The 24,383-nt window shown below is 49.2% G+C and overlaps 1 protein-coding gene across 1 annotated transcript; it reads left to right on the top strand.

The window, feature by feature from the left end:
- The first annotated feature begins 6,850 nt into the window (after nt 1–6,850).
- Nucleotides 6,851–21,088, top strand: Abcg4 (ATP binding cassette subfamily G member 4). The gene is made up of 15 exons (XM_027930591.3): nt 6,851–7,055; nt 7,780–8,037; nt 12,745–12,862; nt 12,976–13,108; nt 13,242–13,292; nt 13,489–13,634; nt 14,730–14,853; nt 14,978–15,092; nt 15,282–15,424; nt 16,239–16,337; nt 16,554–16,722; nt 16,822–16,922; nt 18,709–18,867; nt 19,021–19,139; nt 19,356–21,088. Exons 2-15 carry the CDS (start codon nt 7,800–7,802, stop codon nt 19,579–19,581), a joined length of 1,941 nt encoding a protein of 646 aa, XP_027786392.1. The 5' UTR covers nt 6,851–7,055; nt 7,780–7,799; the 3' UTR covers nt 19,582–21,088.
- The last annotated feature ends 3,295 nt before the right edge of the window (nt 21,089–24,383 follow it).

Here is a 24,383-nt window from a genome sequence, read left to right on the forward strand (position 1 = left end):
ATATCTATAAAAAAAAAATTAAGGAAAAAAGATTTCTGGGCCTATTTTCTATTTATGTGGAACTAGGGGGTTAAGCTCCGCTCCAAGATACTCCACTACTGAGCTGTCTCCACCTCTTCTTTAATTGAGCCAGGGTCTCACTAAATTGCCTAGGCTGACCCGAACTTGCAATCTTCCTGTCTCAGCCTCTTGAGTAGGTAGGTGGGTGTGCACCACTGCATGGCTTATGGTTCTATTTTAAAGGACCTAATCTGCTGGGTGCTCTGGTTCATGCCTGTAATCCCAGCAACTCAGGAAGCTAAGGCAAGAGGATTGCAAGTTCAAGACCAGTCTCAGAAACTTAGGCCCTAAGCAATTTAGACCTTGACTCAAAATATAAAAAGGGTTGAGGATGTAGCCTAATCGTGAAATGCCCCTGCATTCAATCCTCAGTACCAAATAAACAAAGGATCTAATCTAATTCTCACTAAAAACTGCCTGATACAGCCATAATTAGAAAAGAATATTAATTCTGTCATCCATTTGCTAAGGGTACAAAGATGAATAAAACCCAGGACCCTCCCACCCCCACCCCGAAGGGACTTGCTGTACAGAGACAAGGAAGCACTAGGTAAGCAGAGTGATAGAAACTGACATTTAGAAGGCTCAAAATCAGTAGAGGTTGGGAATGTAATTCAGTGGTAGAAAGTGTATGTGAGGCCCTGGTTTGATCCCCAGCACTACACAAAAGTGCACAGACACAAACATTGGAATAGACAGTATTGCCTGGGCAAAAGATTAGGGAACAGGAAAGGCTTTACCCAGAAAGAGACTTCCTCCTGACCAAGACCAAATTAAGACTTCAAAAGACAGTCCTGAAGATTATGGTGACCCACATTTCATCTGTATAATTCAAACAAAACATTAAGCCATGAATTATATAATATCTGAATATTTGAGTAGATACCCTGTCTTATACTTTCTTAAAGGTGTCAGGCAGGGAGCTTAGGAGTTGGAAGCTGGTGCCTGTTTCATCCTACTTGGGGCAAGTCCACAATCAGAGAAGGGTACTGAAGTGCTAAGTATATATGAAAGAGAAGTGATTCTCCAAGGTGAGAAGAGAGGACTAGTTAATAAGGAATAAGTTATTCCAAACCTGTGAGATTATGACAGTGAATATGGGCACTTAATGAATGTTAAATGGATGAATGAATTTTGCTCAAGATTGGGAAGTGAATGAGGAACATACCCATTCCCTGTACAGTAGCAGAAGGAGTTAAGGCTGAGATGGAAAGGTAGGGGAGATTGTGAAAACTCCATATTATGCTAAATAGCTTGGATTTCTTGGTTAGGAAAGAAATATGGAGGGCAAGTAAATAAATAAAACTTGGAAAGGAATGGGAATATCTCTGTCCCCATGGAGCTTAGGGTTAAGTTCCCAAGGGGAAGGGACTGGAGTATATTTGAGGGTCGAGGAGAAAAAGCCAGCGAGATTTAGAAAATACAAGAGAAGGAATATTTGATAGAGTAAGATGCTAGATTTTGAGTGAAAAAGAAACAGAGAGGAAAAAGATAATACTTGGAAAGGACTGAAGATTCTCCCTTGAGAAAGAAGAAGGGAAGAATGAAAGTGGGCATAGATTTAGTTTGTAGGAGGTGTGAGTGGAATGTCAAGCTTGGCGGTCTCTTTTTTCTTGATAAATTAAAGTTATCAAGGGGTAATGTGTTGGATTAAGAAGATTATAAGAAATGTCAACTTTCAGAAATGCTATTAAAAGATGAGTGCTGGGTATGGTGGTGCACACCTGTAATACCAGCAATCTGGGAGACTGAGCAGCAGGACCACAAGATTGAGGTCAACGTGGGCAACTTAGACTCTGTCTCAAAACAGAAAATAGAAAAAGGGCCAGGGTTGTACCTCAGTGGTAGAATGCTCCTAGGTTCACTAGCATCAAAGAAACAAAAAAGTATAGAAATAGGCGGGGCATAGTAGCACACACCTCTAATCCCAGCTAGCTACTCAGGAAGCTGAGGCAGGATCACAAGTTTGAGGTAAGCTTGGGCAACTTAACAAGACCATATCTCAAAAATTTTGAAAGGGCTAGGGGTGTAGCTCAGTACTAGAGCACTTGCCTAGCATGTATGAAGCCCTGGGGTTCAATTCCCAGTACCAAAAAAAAAAAAAAGAGAGAGAGAGAGAAAGAAAGATATAGAAGTAAGACCACCCAAAGACCCAGCTAAGACTGAAAAACAAGATGAAGCAGTGGCAACCTCAAAACAACCATATGACTTCTTGGCAGCAGGTACTAGCATCTTTGAAACAAAATAGAAGATACACTACAAGGTAGATCTATAGCAGTGGACAGGGCATGGATTATTACATGGTCCCAAGGAGCTGGGCAATAGAGTAGCTGGAGAGGGATCATGAAGTCCAAACTGGACAGGGAATGTCTGGGAGACTGAAAGGTAGTAGTTAGAACCAAAGCATGGGAGGTTTCAAAAGGCTTCTAAAGCTTAGCAGGTAGAAAGGAAAGTTCATGGTCAGAAATCAGACTTTTTTTTTTAATTTTTTGAGAGAGAGAGAGAGAGAGATTTTAATATTTATTTCTTTTTTAGTTCTCGGCAGACACAACATCTTTTGTTTGTATGTGGTGCTGAGGATCGAACCCGGGCCGCACGCATGCCAAGCGAGAGCGCGCTACCGCTTGAGCCACATCTCCAGCCCAAAAATCAGACATTTTAAAATGGAGCTATTTAGGGTCCAAAGGATGACCACAGGGGAGGTAAGCTGCTAAGTGAGACAGGGGTCGGAGTAGAAGAGACCAAAGGAAATAAGGCATTTTGAACACCTACTAGCAGTGCCCTGTCTCATCAGCCCTGTATTAGGGGAAGGGCAATAGGCCATAGAGCAAAGCTGGGTGGGAAAACGCCTGATTTAAGGCTTGTCCCCCCCCCCCCAAAAAAAAAAAAAAAAAAAAAAGCCAAAGACTGTGGAGGAAGTTCAGGTTCTTTTATTTAAGTTTTAAATTTTTATTTTTATTTTTTGGTACTGGGGATTGGACCCATTGAACCACATTCCTATCCCTTTTTATTTTTTACTTTGAGACAGGGTCTTGTTAAGTTGCTGAGGCTGGCCTCAAACTCGCAATCCTTCTGCCTCAGCCCCTGGAGTTACTGGGATTACAGGCATGTGTCACCATGCCCAGCTGCAATTAAGTTTTTTTTGTTGTTGTTTGTTTGTTTTGAGAAGGAGTCTCACTATGTTGCCCAGGATGACCTTGAATTCCTGGACTCAAGTGTCCTCCTGTCTTAGCCTTCCAAGTAGCTAGGACTATAGTACATATCACTACATCTAGCTAATAAAGATTGAAAAAAGGTAACTGCAAAGCCCACCTAGTCCCCGAGAGATTAGGAAAGGCAATCAGTAGTTGCTCCTCCACAGCCCCCGATTCACTGTCTGCCTCTGGGAACCAATAAGAGAGAGTAGACTTTGCTGCCTTACCCTAAGATGGGTCTGAAAAAGGAGAGGGCTCTGTCAGTCTCCTTTATCCAGTCCTCCTTTGCAGACCTGGGTTGCACATCCCAAAATGACCAGTAGAGGGCCCTCCCATTGACAAATACTTCAAAATCTTTCTGTCTACAAATGAAATTCATAATGGGGCAAGGGATAAAAGACTTCGGAGTGGTGGAAGCAGAGCTGGGCCAGTTGACAAGTCCCCAGTGGAAGTCCTTTCCAGATCCTATAGGACCTTGTCACCCTCTTTTTACCCACAAGACTTTAAATCTCCTTACTAACTGCTTCTCCCACAAATCCCTGCCCAGAGCAGCCTGAGTCTGTTAGATTAGCTCATGGCCCTAAGCTAAGACAAGAATTTTCTTCTGCCTTGCTTCTCTTAAGCCAATTATCATCAATCCTTGTTTGTGTGGGTTCAGGGAACATGCTCAGAAAGGATGTTGGGCTCTGGTGTAAGAGTTGTGACCATCTTTGAGAAAAGGGAGGATCAATCTCAGAGAATGGAAGGAAAATTGGGGAGGGTCCATTTGGGCATTATATAACACAGAGGGTAGCTATGGTTGACAATAATTAATTGTATATTTCAAAATAGCTAGTAGAGGACTGGGGATATAGCTCAGTCAGTAGAGTGCTTGCCTTGCATGCACAAGGTCCTGAGTTCAATCCTCAGCACACACACACACACAAAAAAAGCTATTGGAGAGGATTTTGATTGTTTCCAACACAAATATGATAAATTTGTGAGGTAATGGGTATGTCAGTTACTCTGATAATTACACATTGTATACATGTATTGAAATATCACAGTCTACCCCATAAATATGACAAGTATTATGTGTCCAATAAATTTATTTTTAAATGGGAAAAAGAATACAGAACTAGGAAAAGATATTGATATTGCCAAGGTTACAAAGCATATCTTTTTTTTCTTTAACCTTTTTTATTAATTTATTTTTTTATGTGTTGCTGAGGATCGAACCTAGATCCTCACCATGTACTAGGCAAGTGCTCTACCACTGAGCCACAAACCCAGCCCTCAAAGCGTATCTTTTGACTATTTCCAGTTCAGGATGCGGAAGATCTGTTCACAAAATGGGGAGAGGGTATCCTAGAGAATGGGGAAATTTGTTCCAGAGAAGAAAGGGTTCTTTAGTGGGGCACAGGCACATGGCAGGTTTTTTGTTTGTTTCTTTGTTTTGTTTTGTTATGGTTCTGGGGATTGAATCCAGGGCCTTGTGCATGCAAGGTAAGCACTCTACCAACTGAGCTATATTCCAAGCCCTCAGGGGCTCAGGGTTCTAACCCAAGGAATGGAAGTTTCATCTAGGTTAGTGGCTCTCAGCTTTGTCTGCTCAGCAGGATCACTGGGGGAGCTTCTAAAAATACTAATGTCTGGGTCCCACCCTTGGAGTCAGAATGACTGCATCTGGAGTGGTATGTGGACAACTTTTGAAAAATTTCCAGGAGATGCCAACTGTCAGTCAAGGCTGAGGACCACTGTTCTAGGATATGTTCTAGTATAAATCCCACAGTGTGGAAAACTGATAGAAGACATGGAAATGTTGGTCTCAGAAGATGGGGAATGGGTGACTACATTCCTCAGAAAGGGTAGGAAATTTTCCTGGGAATTGAAAGTTATGTGATAGGGAATGGGGAGGGATGGTATTAAGAGATAGGGATGGGCTGGGGTTGCAGCTCAGTGGTGGAACACTTGCCTAGCATGTGTGAGGCACTGGGTTTGATTCTCCGCATTGCAAATAAATAAATAAATAAATAAATATTGACAACTAAAAAAAAAGAGGTGGGGAGGATAAGAAGCCTGTTTAGAAAATGAATGGAGATCATCCATTTTGGTATAAGGCTCTTAAAGGACCAATTAGCAGAGTGGGTAAAAGCAGGGGCTTTGGGATTCAAGTCCAGCTTTTGCCTAGATGTTCCCCTTGAGCATATTGCTTAACTTTCCTATGTTTCAATTTCTTTTATCTCTAAAGAAGGGCTGAAAAACCTACCTCATTCGAGATATTATGAGGATTAAATGAGAAAATGCCTGGTGCATCTGCAGTAGTTGTTAAATAAATCCAACTGTTGGGGGATCAGGGCTTCTGGAAGTTAACTTGGAGAATGCAGGGCCTATCTAGAAAATGGGAAGGTTAGTCCTAAGGAATGGTGGTGATGTGGGGCAGCGGGTGGAGAGTAGTTAGGAAAAGAAAGGTCCAAAACCCACATAAACTTCACAGTTACAGGGTGGGGCCTGGAGATGCCCTGTAGGGGCCGCTAGCCCATCAAGCTGTGGAGAAGATGCTGTGGGGGGAGTGGAGGAGAAGTTTGACTGCTAGTAACCTCTCTGCTGCTGCAGTCTGGAGAAACCTCAGTGGTGGAAGCAAAGCCAGCAGCCTCTCTCCCATCCGTCTCTGCTGTGTGACAGGTGGGAACTTAAAAGCTCAGGTCACGTGTCTTGGCTGGCTAACCTACTTTACCCCTTGAAGACACAGAGGCTGGGGCAGGCAGGGGCTGAGGGCAATGGGCAAAGGTGGGACTGAGGGAGAGGGAATTCCAACAGCACTGTGGGGACAGAAGGCTGCAAGCTTGTAGGGTGAGGGAGAGAATGCACATGTGCATGATGTCCAAGGCAGTGTCCATGAACCCTATGTCCTGACACACAGATGCCTTCAGGATCAGCCTTGTGCTTGTTTTGGAGACCTGAATTGGCCTGACAGAATAAAGATTTCTACAGTCAGAGCAGGATGAGTATGGGTACCAGTTTAATATTGGAGCTGCCTGCAACCTCTCCCCCAAGACCAATCTTTTTTTTTTAAGTCTCATACAAGTTTAATCAACATTAATTACCCCAAGTCCAATCTTAACTAGTGTCCTCCTCCTTAGAGAGGGAAAGTGTGAATGGGGTTGGAGGAAGGATATCCCAATGTCCCAAGACTCCCGCTTCTTTGAAATCTTTTGTGCTTGGTTTGGGGATGGGAGGGGCTTTAGCTTAATAGCTAGAACCGGGGAAAATTGATGGGGATAGGTTCTGTGTGCGAAGACTGTCAGCTTCACAATCCCTTAGAGTGACGGAATGTGCGCCCCACACCCCTCCACTACCATTGCCTAGACTATATTCCAGAGATCTGTCCCCCCTCACTCTAACTTTCTTATCGCCCCCAAGTCGATTCTTCCCTGCCAACCCTCAGTCCTGGGTCCACAAACGCCTCCTCCGACCCTCGCGCCGCGGGCACTGCACTCGCCTTCGCCATCCTAGCCCCCCGAGGGCTGTGGAAAGGCACGGGCCCTTTAAGAGCGGCGGGACCGGCGAGCAGTAGCTTGGAGGAGAACGCAGTCGCCTGGCGGGTTCGGGAGGACACCAGCGCCGGAGACCAGGCTCGGGGATCTCGTGTGCGCAGCCAAGCGAAACAGGGGCGCGACCCCAGCCGCCCCTCCCCACAACCTTGTCATCTCCTCTGACCCGGGGCCGGGCCCTCCCCTGCTGCTCGTCCCTCCCCGGCCCCGCCCCGGCCCGGGCCACCGGGACCCGGAGCTGGGGCGCCGGTGCCGCAGCCCGAGGCAGGTAAGGAGAGCCCGGAGTCTCCATCTCTGGCCGGTGGCAGCGCTAAGCATCTCTGCCCGGCCCGGCCCTGGGGCGCGTCAAGGTGACTGAGCGTGCGGGAGATGGGGCGGGGGGTCTCGCCCACCACAGGGGTGCTTACTTAGCGGTGGGGTGCGCCTGTCTTTGGGGATAGTCCGGGACGCCCCGGGCCAGGGGCGCCGGCGGGAGGGGCCGGCGGAGGCTTATCGCCAGGCTTGGGGAGGGGGATGCAGTGGGAGCGCAGAGCCGCCTCCTCTCCGCCTCTGCCGGTCCACGCAGTGCTCTCCCTGCCACCCTGACCTCCTAGTGGGCAGCCTCCGCCGGCGCCCTCCCCGCCTCCACCCCTCCAACATCCAGTCCCCGGGGGTTTGCTGGCCTGCGGGGTAAGGAGATTAGAGGCGCGGGGTGGGGGGAGGAGCAGCTCAGGGCTTGTAGGGGCCAAGCTAGGGCCTGACTGGGGCCAGACGGGGGCCAGGGGGGCTGGGGCTATCCCAGACCGAGAAGAGGTGGGGACTGAGCCTCGCTGAGTGGGGAGGGTGGGGCGAGGGGGAGGCAGATCACCGGACGAAGAGAGGGGTGCTAACAGTTGGGGATGTGTCCTGAGAAGCAGGCGGGGGAAGCGGGGGCTGGGCGGCTTTAGACAACAGGGAGCTTTGAACTGGGGTTGGGGGATCTGACCTAAACAGAGCAGGCCCTTTCTCTGCAGGCCAGCCAGCGGGCAGAGTGATGGCGGAGAAGGCGTTGGAGGCTGTGGGCTGTGGACTAGGGCCAGGGGCTGTGGCCATGGCCGTGGCACTGGAGGACGGGGCGGAGCCCCCTGTGCTGACCACGCATCTGAAGAAGGTGGAGAACCACATCACAGAAGCCCAGCGCTTCTCCCACCTACCCAAGCGGTCAGCGGTGGACATCGAGTTCGTGGAGCTGTCCTATTCCGTGCGGGAGGGGCCCTGCTGGCGAAAAAGGGGTAGGGAGCAGCCTGGTGGGGAACTGTGGGCTCTTTAGGAAGTGCCTCTCAGGAGCAATGAGGCCTGGATAGCCCCTGCTTTGCAAGTTTCTCAAGTTGGGTACTGCTGGGCCCTGTAGGAACGCTAAAATCTGGACCCCAGCCCCTCCCTCGCCATGCACACGGTTGAGGTACCAGGATCCCTGCTTCCCACATCTGTGAACACTTGTGGGCACCAAGTTCAATTAACCAGCTTTCTCTTCTAAATAGACCCTATGACCTCTGATCCTTGAGGGGTCCTTGATGAGTTTTCCTTTGTTTATTTTGGAGGATTCCTGTCTGTGAGGGATGGTATGTAAAGGGTGTCTGCAGGGGTCCTCAATTTTTAACTATCCCCTTGCACCAACTTTGAAAGATGTGCTCATTCTTGTCATCTTACTTCATTCTTGCCACAGTCCTCCCAAGAGAGAAGGGTGGAGGTTTGGCAGGATAGATGTCATCCTCATGTTACTAATAAGGAAACTGAGGTTCAGGGAAATTGAGTCACTTAACCAATATTGATTCCACAGCTAGTAAGTAGCAGAGCTGAACCAGAAGCCCAGTACAGGAGTTCCACCTCTTTCCCCTTAGGACCAGTTTCCCCATCCCTGAGTCCCTGACCATCTTTTGTATCCCTACTCTGCACATGTGAGCTGGGAATGGAAAGGCTGGGTTTGTTTCCCAGAGCTGGGTGTGGGCCAGGGGTGGAGCCGGGGTATTGTTCTCTGAGGCTTAAGAACTAGGTTTAGGGTGCTTCAGAGCCTGAGCTGTCTCTGCACTCTACACCCTTGCTTCCATGGGTGACCAAAAGGCCACAGGGTGTGAGTCGATGGAAACTGAGGCATCTGGGCTCCCTGCCCAGTGCCTGGTCCCTGAGCAGTCTCTTTGTGTCCTGAGATCAGCTCTGGGCAAAATGATGAGGTACTTGTTATTTCCTTGGCCCTCTCATTTCTTCATAACTTTAAGCAGAAATGAAGAGAAATTTAGAAATGTGGCTTGATGGGCCTGCTCTCGGCCTGCTTCTACTCATCAGCCACGAGTGGGTGTCCCTGACCAGGGATTCTCTCTCTTTTTGACCTTGCCAGCCTCATTTCCGCTTCACTGGCCATTTTGCCACCCCTTCCCTTTGCCCCCTTTTCTGCTCTCTGCCCTCCTCTCTTGAGTTCTCTTTTCTCTGGATTCCTTCTTCCCTTCTCTAGAGGACAGAAAGCAAGTGGGGCGGGGGGTGGGGGGGGGGGAGAGAAGGAAGGGATTTGGTAGGGGGAGAGTTCTGTCTCTCCCAAGTAAGGCTTATCACTGCTCTCCCCTAAGTGTATATGGCATTTCTTATTTTTCAAAACACTTTCCTATTCATTATTATTAATGATTTCACTTAATATTCATAATAACCCTATTAAGTCCTTGGGAGAAGATATTACTATCCTTCTTTTACAGATGGGAACAGGAGGCCCTAGAGATTAAGTGACTTGACAAAATTGCAGAGTTATTGACCGAGGCAGGACTAGAACACTGATATCTCTCCAGCCCGAAGGCCTGGCAGGCCCCTTGCAGGCTGAGCAGCTGTGGCATAGCCAGAGTCCAGACATCCGCATTCCTAGCCACTTGGAAGCTGTGTGACCTTGGGCAGGGTGCTTAGCTTCCCTAGGCCTCACTTTCCCCATCTGTAGATAGGGATGATAATACTACCCACTGCACAGGCTTATTGGGAGAGCTCTGCTGAGTTGGTATTTGTGAAAGTCAAGTATGTATGTAAGATGATATTTATGCTAGACCAGCACCTGGCTGTGACTGAATGAGGGGAAAGTTCATCATCACCATTTTCTTCCCTTTCACAAGAAATCACTTCCTGTGAGTGGCTCTGAAAAGCTTAGGCTAGGGCATGCCACTGCTGGGTTTCTGTTCTCGCGACTAAAAGGCTCAGGGGTCACTCCAGTTAAACTGGGCTAATTGGGCTGCACGAAATAACCACACAAGAGACACAAATACCTTTTTCTTTGGGGTTGCTGTGATGGTTCCTCTGACCTTAAGGGTCCAAAGAAAGAGAGCGAGAGCACGTGCTGACCCCTTTTATTGAGGAGAAGCTATTCAAATGAGGCAAGGGGTCAGGTTTCAGGGGGCTAAGTCTATCTTCATGATGTCCACTGTCAGCAGGTTGACTGACACCTGGGTAGGCCACACCCAAGGGCACAGTAAGAGAAGGGGACACACACAAGGCACTTCCATGGAAGATTCTATCCTAAACAGGGCAAGGGGTTATATTACAAAGGAACAGGTGAGCGTAGCTTCACCCATAGGGCTGTAGCAAGACACACCCATGCATGAGACACTGACCCTCAGACCCAAGAAGGGTGGGGAAAGCTCTGCCACATTTCTGCGACTGAGCGCCTCAGCACCCAGCCGGGGAGTGTGACTCAGTCACGTGCAAGGATGGTCCCCCACACCCTACATCTTTCTTGTTTCTTTTTTTCCTTTTTTGTTATTGGGGATTTAACCCAGGGATGCTTTGCTACTGAGCTGCATCCACTGCTCTTTTTATTTTTTATTTTGAAATAGGGTCTCACTAATCTGCTTAGAGCCTCACTAAATTGTTGAGGCTGGTCTCAAACTTGTATTCCTCCTGCCTCAGCCTCCCGGGTTGCTGGGATTACAGGCACACACCCCTGTGCCTGGCTCACCCAACATCTTTCTGATTGATGTGAGGATGACTAAGGCAGAGGGTTGAAACCCATGACTTTCTTACCCAGAGAATTTGCAGTGTGACCTTGGGTGAGTCACTTATGTGCCTGGTCCCAGTTGCCTCATTCATGTTGTTAAAAGAGCCTCTGACGGAATGAGCACCATCCAACTGATTGGTGTGTTCAGGCCCACGCAGTGAGCAGGAGGTTATCCCCCTTCTAACAGGATGTGCCCAGAGGGACAGCTGGATGGTGGGTTAAATAAGGTACCCATTCACTCTCTCTGTTATAGAGGTAGAGTGAAGAGGGGACTGAGCTCTGCAGGGTTTGTGGAGGGTACTAGGTGAAGGATAGGGGCTTGGTGTCTCCTCCTGATCAAGGCAGGTCTCAAGCACAGTAGGAAAGTCCCTCCATATTGGCTTCATCTTTCCAGGTAACTCTTTGCAGTCTCTGCCCTCTATTCTCTGGAATGAATACACACATATATATTTATACACACACACACACACACACACACACACACACACACATACTCGTATACATACATGTTTTTTGTTGTTATTGTTTTGTTTTGTTTTTTCCCTAGAGCCGAACAGCCTCTGTCTTTTGAAATCTTGCTCATCTTTAACTTCCACCTCTTCCAGGAAGCCCCTGCTGCTTTTCCCCTTCCTTTCTACCCTTATCAATTCCATTTGCTATAATCTCCTGGCACATTGTTTGTACTTCTGTTATAAACCTTACTTTACTTTTCTTCAGATTATCCATGATTTCTTGTCTGTCTTACCTAGATGATGACGCTCTTGAGTGCAAACACTGTTCTTCCTTATTTTGGGGGTGGGTGGAGAGTTTGGTATATAGTAGATCTCAATAAGCATTTGCCAAGTGAAATTAATGATACAGTGTCACCTTTTGTGTATGTGTGTGTGTGGTAGGAGGAATTGACCCCGGGGCCTCCCACATCCTAGACAAGCACTCTACCACTGAGCTACATTCCCCCCAGCCTCTTTTATTTTTATTTTTTGAGCCAGGGTCTTGCTGAGTTGACCAGGCAGGCCACATATTTGCAATCCTCCTGTCTGAGCCTCCCAAATTGCTGAGATTACAATTATGTACTGCCATGCCCAGCACAATGTTGCTTTTAAAAATCACACTATGTGCCAAGTTGCACTGTGTCATATGCTTTACATAATTATTACATTTAATTTTCCTAACAACCCTATGAGATAGGCACTATCATCCTCATTTTACAGACAAGGGACCTGGAGCTCAGAGAGGTTAAGCAACTTGCCTGAGTTCACACAGCTGGTAAGTTTAGAGTCAGAATTTGAACCTAGATCTGCCTAACTCCATACTGGTGCTCTTTATGCATATCCCATTGAGTAAATGAAAAGTGGGATTTCATTGGGCCATGTTAGGGGCTGGAGAGACAAGCTTGGAAGAGTGGGAAAACACAAAGAAGGCAATTTTTCCAAAATGAGGCAAAAGCTCTGAGAATACATACTTATAGAATGGACACTTACTGAGGATCTACTACATGCCAGACAGACTGTTAAGGTTACAAAGATGAATAAGACACAGGCCTTGCCCTTAAGGAGCTTACTAAGAGGTTGGGAAGGAGGGCAAGTGACGGGCACATCAGTTAACAGACATGCTGGCATACCAGAAGTGCTGTGGGAACCCAGAGACAGTCAGCCAGCTCAGACCGGATTGGTATGAAAACCTTCCCAGAGGCCCTGAGACAGGGAAGAAGAGCAGGGTTCTCTGGACTTTGATTCCTCCTCTGCAGCTGTCGGTGAGATGCACAGGTATTCCCACAGCCTTTGGACTTTGACATTAGTGGGTGCCATTTCTGAAAGGGCAGGATGAGGCGAAACTTTGGGTCACTTTCGGGGCTCTGGGGGGGTGCCTCTTAACCCAATCACACTGAGCAGGAACTACGCATTTCACTGATCACCACAGGGGTGCCTCTGTTCACTACAGCCCTGACCAAAAACTCCTCCCTTCCTCACTACAGGTTATAAGACTCTTCTCAAGTGCCTATCTGGTAAATTTTGCCGCCGGGAGCTGATTGGCATCATGGGCCCCTCAGGGGCTGGCAAGTCCACATTCATGAACATCTTGGCAGGATACAGGTGAGGACAAAGATGGGGAAGGATGGAGACAGAACTCAGAAAGAAGAGTCCATTGGGGATCACAGGTGTCTTGAAGTGCCTTTGACCCTTGTCCTCAATGGATATCCCTGCAGAGAGTCTGGAATGAAGGGGCAGATCCTGGTCAATGGAAGGCCGCGGGAGCTGAGGACCTTCCGCAAGATGTCCTGCTACATCATGCAGGATGACATGCTGCTGCCACACCTCACGGTGTTGGAAGCCATGATGGTGAGGGCTGGATGGCCACCCCCTCTTCCTAGCATCCCCTTCCATCTGCTGCCTGCATCCCCTTCCTCAGCTGAGGGGTCAAGGCAGTACCACCTCCCACACATGCATCTCTTTCCTGCCCTCTGGGCCCCAGGTCTCAGCCAACCTGAAGCTGAGTGAGAAGCAAGAGGTGAAGAAGGAACTGGTGAGTGGGACAGGGGAGGCCTAGGGACAGCTGCCCTCTGTGGGGCTAATGAATTGTAGGACCCAGAGTCAGGGGCGGAAGTGTGGCAAACAAGTGGAGACAAGGGGCTTAAGGGAGATTCTTTGTGAAGTCAGGGTGGTGCCTGGGGGAAACTCAGACTCTGAAGCTGACCTGGGCTGGGTGGGGGTGGGTCCAGGTGACAGAGATCCTGACGGCACTGGGCCTGATGTCCTGCTCCCACACGAGGACAGCCCTGCTCTCTGGTGGGCAGAGGAAGCGTCTGGCCATCGCCCTGGAGCTGGTCAACAACCCGCCTGTCATGTTCTTTGATGAGCCCACCAGGTAGTTCTTTCCCACTTCTCACCTCAACTTCCCCACCCCTCAGCCCAAACCAGGACCCAAGGCTGCATCTTCTATGTGGCTGGAGATTAGAGCCCCTGTTTGCAGCCTCCTGAGGCCAAGATAAGGGCCGACTCCTCATCTCCATCCTCACCAATCCTGTTGTAACAAGCAGCCCCATCTTCACCCAGGCAGAGATCTGGATGTTTCCTTCGATTTTTGCCTCCCTCTCCTGTCCCCCACAGCCATTAGTCACCAAGTCCTGTTGGTTACACCTCCTTTTGGTAGCTCTCAAATTCGCTCTGCCCATCCCCAGTGCCCATGTTTGAGTTCAGGACATCATGGACAGATGTTCATCTCCTCGTCTCCAGTCTCTCTCAAGCGATCCTTCCTCCAGCCTGCAGCCAGAGCTGACTTTCTAAAGACAACTCTGGCCTGACCCCTCCCCTCCCCTTCAAAATATGCAATGAGTCTCATTTACCCTCAGAACAAAGTCCTGCTCTGAACCCAATTCGCCAGCCTCCTGTCTTGTATTTTATGCTCTAATAACACTGAGTTGCTTGTAACTCCCTGGTCAAACCATGTGCTTCATGCCTCTAAGCTTTGCCCATGCTGTGTCTTCTGCCTAGAATGCCCTTCACTACCGCTCCTTCCCTTTCTCCTCACCAGCTCAGCTCTCACTTCTTCCAGACTCACTCAGGAATTTTCTCTGACTTCCCCCCAACTCCTCCCCCAGCTGCCTCCCCCCCCCCCCGCCACCTCTCCCCCCCCCCCTGCATCCCGCCCATTGCTCCAGCACCTCCCACATTCCCTAACATCATCCATGAGCTTGTCCTTCTCTCCCTCCAGACCAATGTGGTATTTCTGCATCATCCTAATCACACAATAGGTGCATACAACAGGTGCTCAGTATAGACTTGTTACATTTTACAGTGCTCTGGGCTTCTGGGGGTACCTCCAAGTGCCTGAGCCTGTAGGTCGTATAGGATATGGGGGTGTCCAGTTCTAGCCCTTCACAGGAGTTTCCCCACCGTGCACACTCCCTCTGCTTGGCCCCACCCACCTCACCAGGCCCGCTGGTGGCCTCTCTCTGGACAGTGGTCTGGACAGTGCTTCTTGTTTCCAAGTGGTGTCCCTCATGAAGTCCTTGGCCCATGGGGGACGTACCATCATCTGCACCATCCACCAGCCCAGTGCCAAGCTCTTTGAGATGTTTGACAAGGTGAGTGTCCGTGGGCCTCAAAAGTTGGCCTGAGAAGGAGGGATGAAAGGGCTCAGTGGAGGTGCTGGCAGGGCCCCTGCCTGTCCACTGGTTGTGTTTTCTTCATCCTTCCTTTCTGCCTCAGCTCTACATCCTGAGCCAGGGTCAGTGCATCTTCAAGGGCATGGTTACCAACTTGATCCCCTATCTGAAGGGGCTTGGCCTTCATTGCCCCACCTACCACAACCCAGCTGACTTCAGTGAGTGGGGACAATGGCGGGGGTTAGCATACAGTGCCAGGCCAAACCTGGGGGTGAGGGCATGGGTTCAGGCCTCCTGGGGACAGAGGTCTCACTGTTACCTGCCTTAGCCACAGACCCAAGAGTGGTTGACTTGCCCTTGGGAAGCAAGGATAAATCTTAGCTGAGCCCTGTGCTCTGTGTCCCCAGTTATTGAGGTGGCCTCTGGAGAGTATGGAGACCTGAACCCCATGCTGTTCAGGGCTGTACAGAACGGACTTTGTGCCATGGCTGAGAAGAAGAGCAGCCCTGAGAAGAACGAGGTCCCTGCCCCCTGCCCCACTTGCCCTCCGGTAAGTAGGGTGGAGAGGACAAAGAGGGCAGGGTGGAGAGGGGAGATGGGACCATGGGTGATGCCCTGCCACAGAGGGGCACATGATGCTGTCTCCCAGAGGCACTGGGTACCAGGAGGAACCCGGAGTTGGAATGGACCTACTCTTTATGGCTTGTGTGACCTTGGGCACTTTGGCCTCATTGAGCTTCAGTTTTCTCATCCACTTATTCATTCAGCAAACTCTTTCTGAACATTTGTCGGTGCTGTCCTCAGTGCTGGTATGGGCCCTTCTGGTAGGCAAAACCAACACAGTCACTGGCCTCATGGGCCAGTGTGGCTTTCTGTCATCTATAACTTGGAGGTGATGATACTTAACTCACAAGGAGGCTGGGAGGACCCCACAGATAGCACACAAAGCTCTCAGGACACCCCAGGTTTTTGCCCAGTGCCAGGTCTCTTCCTTAGATGAGATACCCCTTGGTTATAGTTGTAATTTTTATCATTATTAAATATTATTGTGAAACTGGTGGCCTTAAGGACTTAGCCTTTTGGGTTAATATTAATGATTAGAGAAGTGACTGTTCTGCCCTGGTGAGCTACCACAGGTGTCCTAAGTGCCTTTCCATCTCCTCTCCTCCAAGCTTTTATACCCTCCTCGCCTCCCTTTCACAGTCTCTCTGAGCCCCGCCTCCAGGTGCCTGCTTCACTGGTGAGGTTCTCCTTCTGCAGCCTGGGACCCTCCTTGGGAAAGGCTTAGGGTTTTCCCATGCACTGAGTTGGGTGGGTGGCAGGTGGGTGGGTTAACCTCACCTGGTCCCATTTCCTCTCCCCAGGAAGTGGATCCCATTGAAAGTCACACTTTTGCCACCAGCACTCTCACTCAGTTCTGCATCCTATTCAGGAGGACCTTCTTGTCCATCCTCAGGGACACGGTGAGGCATCAAGATGGGGAACAGGAAGCATAGGTCTAGCCTTTGGGGCTATATGACAGCAGCAGGTGGAAAGGGAATTGGGGTCCCTGCCCACAACCCTCCAATGCACCTCTGGGTCTATGTAACCCCCAGGACAATCCCAAGTTATCACCCTAGTGTTGCCTGCCTATCCCTGGCCTGGGACACATCCCTGTCCTGTGATGGTACTTCCCACAGGTCCTGACCCACTTGCGGTTTGTGTCTCATGTGGTGATTGGCGTGCTCATTGGTCTCCTCTACCTGCACATTGGTGATGATGCCAGCAAGGTCTTCAACAACACAGGCTGCCTCTTCTTCTCCATGCTGTTCCTCATGTTTGCTGCCCTCATGCCAACCGTGCTTACCTGTGAGCTGAGTTGCCTAGGGTGTGCAGTGTGGGTGCTGGAGCAAAAGGCAGAGGGGACAGGGGGTTGGCCAGTGGTGCCTGATCTGCCTGTGCCCTCAGTCCCCTTAGAGATGGCGGTCTTCATGAGGGAGCACCTCAACTACTGGTACAGCCTCAAAGCGTATTACCTGGCCAAGACCATGGCCGATGTGCCCTTTCAGGTGAGCCTTGTACTTCCTACCTGCCCACATCTACCAGCTCTCTTGCCCCCTCCTTCCTTGCTTGCCAGCTCCCTTAACCTTCTGGCCTTCTGCCCTTTCTCTTCCTTCTATTCACTAAGCAAATAGATGGTACATACCTTCATGCACCAGGCTGTACCCAGCCACTAATGATACGGCAACAGATTAGACTGATGATAGAAACTTTGTTCTGTGTAACATTTTAGTGGGAACAACTGGCAGCCAACAGAAAATGATGATAATAGTAACCCTGCAAATGACTCTAAATCTTCTTAAGGGTAGGAAGTTTATCTCAGTGGTAAGCGCTTTCTTAGCATGCATGAGGCCTGGGTTCAATCACAAGCACTGAAAAAAGAAACAAAACAAAACAGATCTTACTAGAGGCAGTAGTATAGGCTCTGGACCCTTACTACCACTCGCAAGATGCAAGGCACTGGGCAAGTCACCTTTGCTTCAATGTTCCCATCTATAAAATGGAATGACGACCCTAACTACCTCTGGATTATTTGAGAATGAAATGACTGGATGAATGAATGCAAGGTTCTTAGAATAGTGCTTGGCATATACTAAGTGCTCAAGAAATGTTAGCTAATTTTATTATTGCCACTATCACCTTGCTCCTACCACATTAAAAAAAAAGTGCTCCTTCCTCAGAGTGGACACTTCACTGTGTTGGAGCTCAGGGAGAAGAATACAAACTGGATCTCGGCCTCTGCTTGGGCACGTTTATGCAAGGAACAACTTGCACAACTGTACCTAGTGATATAGTGGGCTCAGTCCCTGCTTCTAGGAGTTTCTAATCTAATTTTTTTTAAGTCATCTAAGAAACTCACATTTGTAGTTTATAATTCAAAACTCTACAGAATTTCCAAATCACAGTCTTTCTTTTAAAAAAATTATTTTTGGGGACTGGGGTAGCTCAATGGTAGAACACTTGCCTAGCATGCATGAGGTCCTGGGTTCCATCTCTAGAACTGATAAAAAATTGTTTCCTTTTTGAGGTTCACAACATGATTATTTTGGGGGGTGGGTACCTGGGATTGAACTCAGGGGCACTGGACCACTGAGCCACATCCCCAGCCCTATTTTGAATTTTATTTAGAGACAGGGTCTCATTGAGTTGCATAGTGCCTCACTGCTACTGAGGCTGGCTTTGAACTCATGATCTTCTTGTCTCAGCCACCCTAGCTGCTTGGATTCCAGACGTGCACCATGGCAACCAGCTAAAACATGATTTTATGGGAAACATATAATAGCCACATGAAGCAAATCAACATATCAGCTAAAATGTATCCACTTAATAATATAATTTTATTAATAGTCTCCAGGTTGTATATTATATCTCTGGACTTGTTGATCCTGAATCTGCTTCTTTGTGTCTACAGAGTTGATAGACTTCAGGAGGAACAAAACACTCTCCTAAGGAGAAATTAATTCATTAATAACATAAGAAAAATTTTTTAAAAATATGAGGAATGAGCTGGTGCAGAGAAGAAGGACTTTAGGCACTCAGAGGAGGGAGAAGTCACTGTGCCCAAACCAGTTAGAGAGGCCTCATGAAAGAGATGGTTTGGGAAGATGAGTGAGGTTCACATAGTCAGGGAGAAGGGGGACATGTGTCCATCTGGGGACAGCATGAACAAAAATGGAGGCAGGATAGGCATGGGGAATAGGTGTTCTAGGGGCTCATTCCCAGGTGGAATGGAGGATCTTGGCCACCATGCCCATGGCTCCAAGTTCCCTGCTCAGCTCTGTGCCCATTCTCCAGGTTGTGTGCCCAGTGGTGTACTGCAGCATTGTGTACTGGATGACAGGCCAGCCAGCTGAGACCAGCCGCTTCTTACTCTTCTCGGCCCTGGCCACTGCCACTGCCTTAGTGGCCCAGTCTTTGGGACTATTGATTGGAGCTGCCTCCAACTCCTTACAGGTGGGAAGGTTGGCATGTGAGGATTCTCAAGCGGGGATGGGGTATCATGTGAGAAATCAAGGGCTGGCGTGAGTGGGATGGACACTTGGGCAACTGGGCCACCCTAGTCCTGGTCACCCCTGTGATGGCCTAGCTCCCTTGCCTCCCCTCCAGGTAGCCACCTTTGTGGGCCCAGTTACTGCCATCCCTGTCCTCTTGTTCTCTGGCTTCTTCGTCAGCTTCAAGACCATCCCCACTTACCTGCAGTGGAGCTCCTACCTCTCCTATGTCAGGTCGGTGCCTCTTTCTCCCTGCCCTCCCTGTCCTTCCCCTCTACTCAGGAGCGCCTGCCTAGCTCCTACTAGGCTGTGCTGTCTGGTGCCTGCCCCACCACCCTTTGGGCAGGGGCACTCTGGTTGGCCCCCAGGGATGAGGTTTGGGGTTTGGTGATTTGTTGAAAGAGCAGGTTTCCTGTGCTGTGTACTGCTCTGATGCCCCTGCCTGCCTAGGTATGGCTTTGAGGGTGTGATTCTTACCATCTATGGCATGGAGCGAGGAGACCTGACATGCTTAGAGGAGCGCTGTCCATTCCGGGAACCACAGAGTATCCTGCGAGCGCTGGATGTGGAGGATGCCAAGCTTTACATGGACTTCCTGGTCTTGGGCATCTTCTTCCTGGCCCTGCGACTGCTGGCATACCTTGTGCTCCGTTACCGGGTCAAGTCTGAGAGATAGAGTCTTGCACCTGGCCTGTGCCCAGCCCCCGCAGCAGTGCGCACCCAGCCCTTTGGGACTGTTTTAACCTTGTAGAACTTCGGCACTGGTTGCTGGTGCAGCCACCTCCCCTCCCTCAGCTGCTCCACAGGCTGGCTGGAGGACTGTGCTCCCAGCCTTGGCCCTGGGGGTGGGGGCTCCAGCCCACCCCACCACACCCAGGAGTCTTCCCAAGTTGATGCGGTTTGTAGCTTCCTCCCCACTCTCACCAACACCTGCATGCAAAGACTGGGAGGCTGCCCCCCCTTTCTGCCCACAGCACTCTCTTCTGTTGTCTGTCTTGGAGACCCAGGTTTTATGGGGCTTCTACTTAACAACTGACCAAAGTGGCTCCCTCTTGGGGGGGGGGGTCCTCACCACACCAGTGTTTGAAAACCAGGCTGCTGTAAGGTTAGAGTTCCAGGGCTAGGCCCTGGGGGTTGGGTCCCCTGGGAGTCCCATTATGGACATTGGGATGGAATAGAAAGGGACTCTGGAAGTCTCTCCTCCCCACCCCCAGACCCTGGCTTATGTGGACAATCTGCTATGACAGAAGCTGGGCGTTCTGTCTGGGTCACCACTCCTAATCCTGGAGATTGGAGAGGTCATGGGAGATCTCATCCCCCCTCCCTATAGCTTTGGTGGGGGGGCAGGGCCTGGTGGCATTTTTGCAATAACGTCTGTGTTTCTTTCCCACCTGTCACTGGAACTGGAGAATGCACTTTATTCTGGGGGGGTGAGCAGGCGAAGACCCAACCTTCCTTTCTTGCTGCTCCTGACACACACAGTTCCACATGCTCCCTCCCCTCTCCAGAGTTACAGGCACATACACGCAAACAGGCAATCTCAGCCCCACACATGCATCATCCCCTGTGGTTCAGAGGAAGAGTGATGGTGGCGTGGTGGTGGCGGGTTCTGTGGGGAAGGCAGTGCCAGCCTCCTTTCTGGGGATCCCACTTTGGAGACTCGAAGGATGAGGCTGATTCTGCCCAGGGTGACTCCTCTCCAGGATTGGTAGGAGTCTACCCTCCAGTCTTCTCTCCCTCCAAGCCAGGGGTGGTACACAACAGCAGCCTTCTGGAGTTGAGGACCCAATAATAAGCACAAGCATGGGAATAAGTTGGCTTGGCCACCGCCATCCCACGGCCCTCCTTTTGCACTCCAGGCTGGTATTCCACTGTCCTGCCCCTTTCCTGGCCACTTGCTGCTCATTCCAACTCTGTCCATGTCTCTCCACCTCCTTCCTATTAGCAGGTGGCCCCGGGCATCAGAACACTGTGCCCTGGGCACCAAGGTGGCAGACATACCTACAGCATGTCTGGCTTTCCTGGTGGGTCTAGGCTCCTTTTACTCTGGTTGCCCCTTCCCCCAGGGTTCTTTTCCCCCTTATTCCTATATACATACCTCTCCACCTTCCCTCGCCCTGCCACAGATTCTTCTCATTACACAGAGATGCCAGTTGTATTTGTGGGATTTCATCCATTATTAATAAAACCTATATTTATACAGTATGCTGTGTGTGAATGTGTGTGGGTTTGACACTCGGTAACATGGGCTGTAAGAGGGTCTTCAGAGCACTTGGTAAGATGTCAGCAGGTTTAGGGAGACTGTGGCAGGAGATGGTCCTGGACTGTCAAGCTAGAAAATGAATATCTTTTGAAATATTTGTATCATGCTTTCCATCTTACCAATGTTTCATGTTCCTTATTTCAAGGGAGGCCCATGCCAACCCAGTCCTATCTATCCTTCATGACAATCTCACATTGTCATGGATTGACAGATGAGAGAATTGAAACTTGGGCTAAGTAACTTGCCAAGGGCTCTCAGGTAGTGGAGGTGGAACTAGGCCTAGAGACCAGATCCTCTGTCTCCAGACTCACTCTTGGCATTGATCAAACTCCTTGTTTGTGGTGGATCTGCATGCTGCATGTGGGTATCCTGTATCTGTTACATGGATGTGTTCTTGTTCTTGCCTTAGTGATACATGACTCTCTTCGGGACTCACTGAGTTCCAGCTGTGCTCATGGAGGAGGGTAACCTCATCCTAGGATGGGAGTGGCAGGGATCTCACTGGGCTTAATTCAACTTTTCCTTTTCTTCCTACTCAGTGACCCTTCCCAAGGCTGAATCATTGCCACCAGGACTTCAGGCCAGAGGTTTGGAGTAGGTAAGATTTAGAGGGCCTTGAGTACTAGTGGCAGGACAACCCAAGAAGCAGCACATTGTCTCACCCTCTGCTCTCCTTGGCCTGAAGCCTGGAGTTTGAAGGAAGGCACTGGCACCAGTCCTGCCAGCTGCCTGGCACCCTAGGACTGTGGTCTAATATGACTGGTTGGGTGCTCAACTTCAAATGGACTCACTTTATATCCTTTGTGGGTTTGTTTGTTTGTTTGTTATTTGCAGTACTGGGCATTGAACCCAGGAGTGTCCCGCTCTTGAGGTGCATTTCCAGCCCTCCATTTTCTTTTTTTTTAAATATCTTTAGTTGTAGATGGACACAATACTTTTATTTCGTTCATTCATTTATTTATTTTTTTATGTGGTGCTGGGGATCGAACCCAGTGCCTCATGCATGCTAGGCAAGTGCTTTACCACTGAGCTACAACCCCAGCCCTCCAGCCCTCCATTTTCTATGTTTTATTTTTGAGATAGTTTCTTGTGAAGTTGCCCAAGCTGGCCTTGAACTTGTGATCTTCCTGCCTCAACCTCCCAAGTCACTGGGATTATAGGAATGCATTACGATGGCCAGTTTAACCATTTCTTTTATAGTTTGGGGCAAGAGTGGGAAATGGGAATATATCCTACTTCCTGGAATTCTCATTAGATTTCAGAGACATTCTGGAGACTCCCTTTATCCCTGGAGTGATGCCAATAGATGGCTCCTTACAAGTCGAAAGGCATCAAGTGTCAGTGTCAGGTATTCATCTTATCCGGGAATGGTGGCACATACCTGTAATATCCGCAACTCAGGGGGTGGAGGCAGGAGGATTGTAAATTCAGGGCCAGGCTTAGCAAGATTCTGTTTAAAAATTAAAATTAAAAAGGTCTGGGATGTAGCTCAGTAGTAGCAAATACTCCTGAAAGGGTTAAAAATTTATAAATTCATATACTTATAATTCCTTCAGGAGCTAAAGAAGGCAAACATTCTGGACACTTCAAGGGTCATTCGGCCCAGAGAACATTTGTGGATTGGTATATATATTTGCAAAAGAAGCTCTTTTGATTCCTACAGCAACTCTGTGAGGTATCTCAGATAAGCAGTTTCATCTTCTCCTATTATAGACAAGGAAACTGAGATTAAGAGAAATGACTAGAGCAAGCTCTCAGGACCCTGTGCTCTTTCCACTGTGACCCATCTGCTATGCTTCCCACTAGTACCAGTAACCTGCTGCATTGGATCATAAATGTACCCTGCTCATGTAAGTAGGTTTGCAAATGAGCCCTCTTTCCCTAAATGCCCACCTTTCAGGACTCATCGATCATGTTCATTAACACAACCACCTTCTCTGTGTCAGGGCCTAGGCAGAGTACTGGAGGGCAGAGCTGACCAAGGCAGTTCTCCATGCCGTGGTTCTTAGAGCACCTGGCATTCCATCCTGAGGCCAGACAAGAAAAGACCTGCCCACAGCATGATTCATGGTATTTCTGTCTACAAGGGGCCAAATTATATGTTATTAATAAAACCTATATGCCTGTCATACCCTTGGGGGAGGGGAGCAGCTTGCTCTGAGCTACATCCAGGTGACAGTCTGCCTTGCATGAGTAGGTAAGTGGAGTGATACTAGAGGAGTTTCCCAGGAAAATATCACCCCTGAGAACATTCATAGGGCTGTTCTACCTCTTCTCTCCCTGTCCCATTCAACTCCCCTTAAAGAACTTCTCGTGCCAGTATGCTATTTCCCCCACAGTCTGTAATGCTGGTCTCTTTCCTGACTTGTTTTTTTAACATCCAGTTCAAATGTCACCTCCTCTGCCAGAAGCAGTTAGTAACTTCCTCTTTCATGCTTTCCTGATGCTTTGACTTTGTCTCTGAAGTACATCATTTGTGAACATACTGGTCTGGCCCCTGCATGCCTTCTTCTGACGGACAGCCCAGGGCCTAGTGCTGGGCCAGGTAGTTGAGGATGAGGTGCTTACTACTAATTCAATACCGCTGTTCAACGAATGGACGAATATCTACATGAAATATCAACACTGTCTTCAGTTGTTCCAGGGGATAGACCACAAAGCCTTCTTCCCATTCCTACCCTGGGGAGCCTCTCAGGAGTTCCTTGTTGCACATATCTGTTCTGTGCATATTGCACACTTATGTTTGCATCTGGAGGTGTGCCTTGGCTGAGGGCAATGGGTGGTTCTTCCTGTGAACTAGGTGAGTCCTGGGTGTTCCTCCTGTGGAAGCACAAGTATAAGGGATAAGGGCTTAGAGGACCCGGAAGCCCCAGAGCTAAACCATGATGGGATGTCAGACAGGATTTGCAGGTTGGGGTGGGAACTGTCCACCAGCCACAATTCTTCCTCCTTCTTGATCAAAATGACCAGAAGTCACATACAGAGGTCTGGGGCCTGAAGAGGGCCAGATATAAAAGGGAGGAACTGGGAAGGGCTCAGGTCTCTGCCTGGAAGTAGGCTAAGAAGGGAAGGAATCCCTGGGGATGAGGTTCTCAGGAAGTCCCTGAGGGGAAGTAGGAGGACCCAGGATCCATCGGCTTGTTGTGTCTCCTGTGCTTTACAGTGGATCAACCTGCACAAGTCATTTCACCCCTCTGAGCTTCAGGGTCTTCGTC

The sequence above is a fragment of the Marmota flaviventris genome, chromosome 9, assembly GCF_047511675.1.
Source record: "Marmota flaviventris isolate mMarFla1 chromosome 9, mMarFla1.hap1, whole genome shotgun sequence".
NCBI lineage: Eukaryota > Metazoa > Chordata > Mammalia > Rodentia > Sciuridae > Marmota > Marmota flaviventris.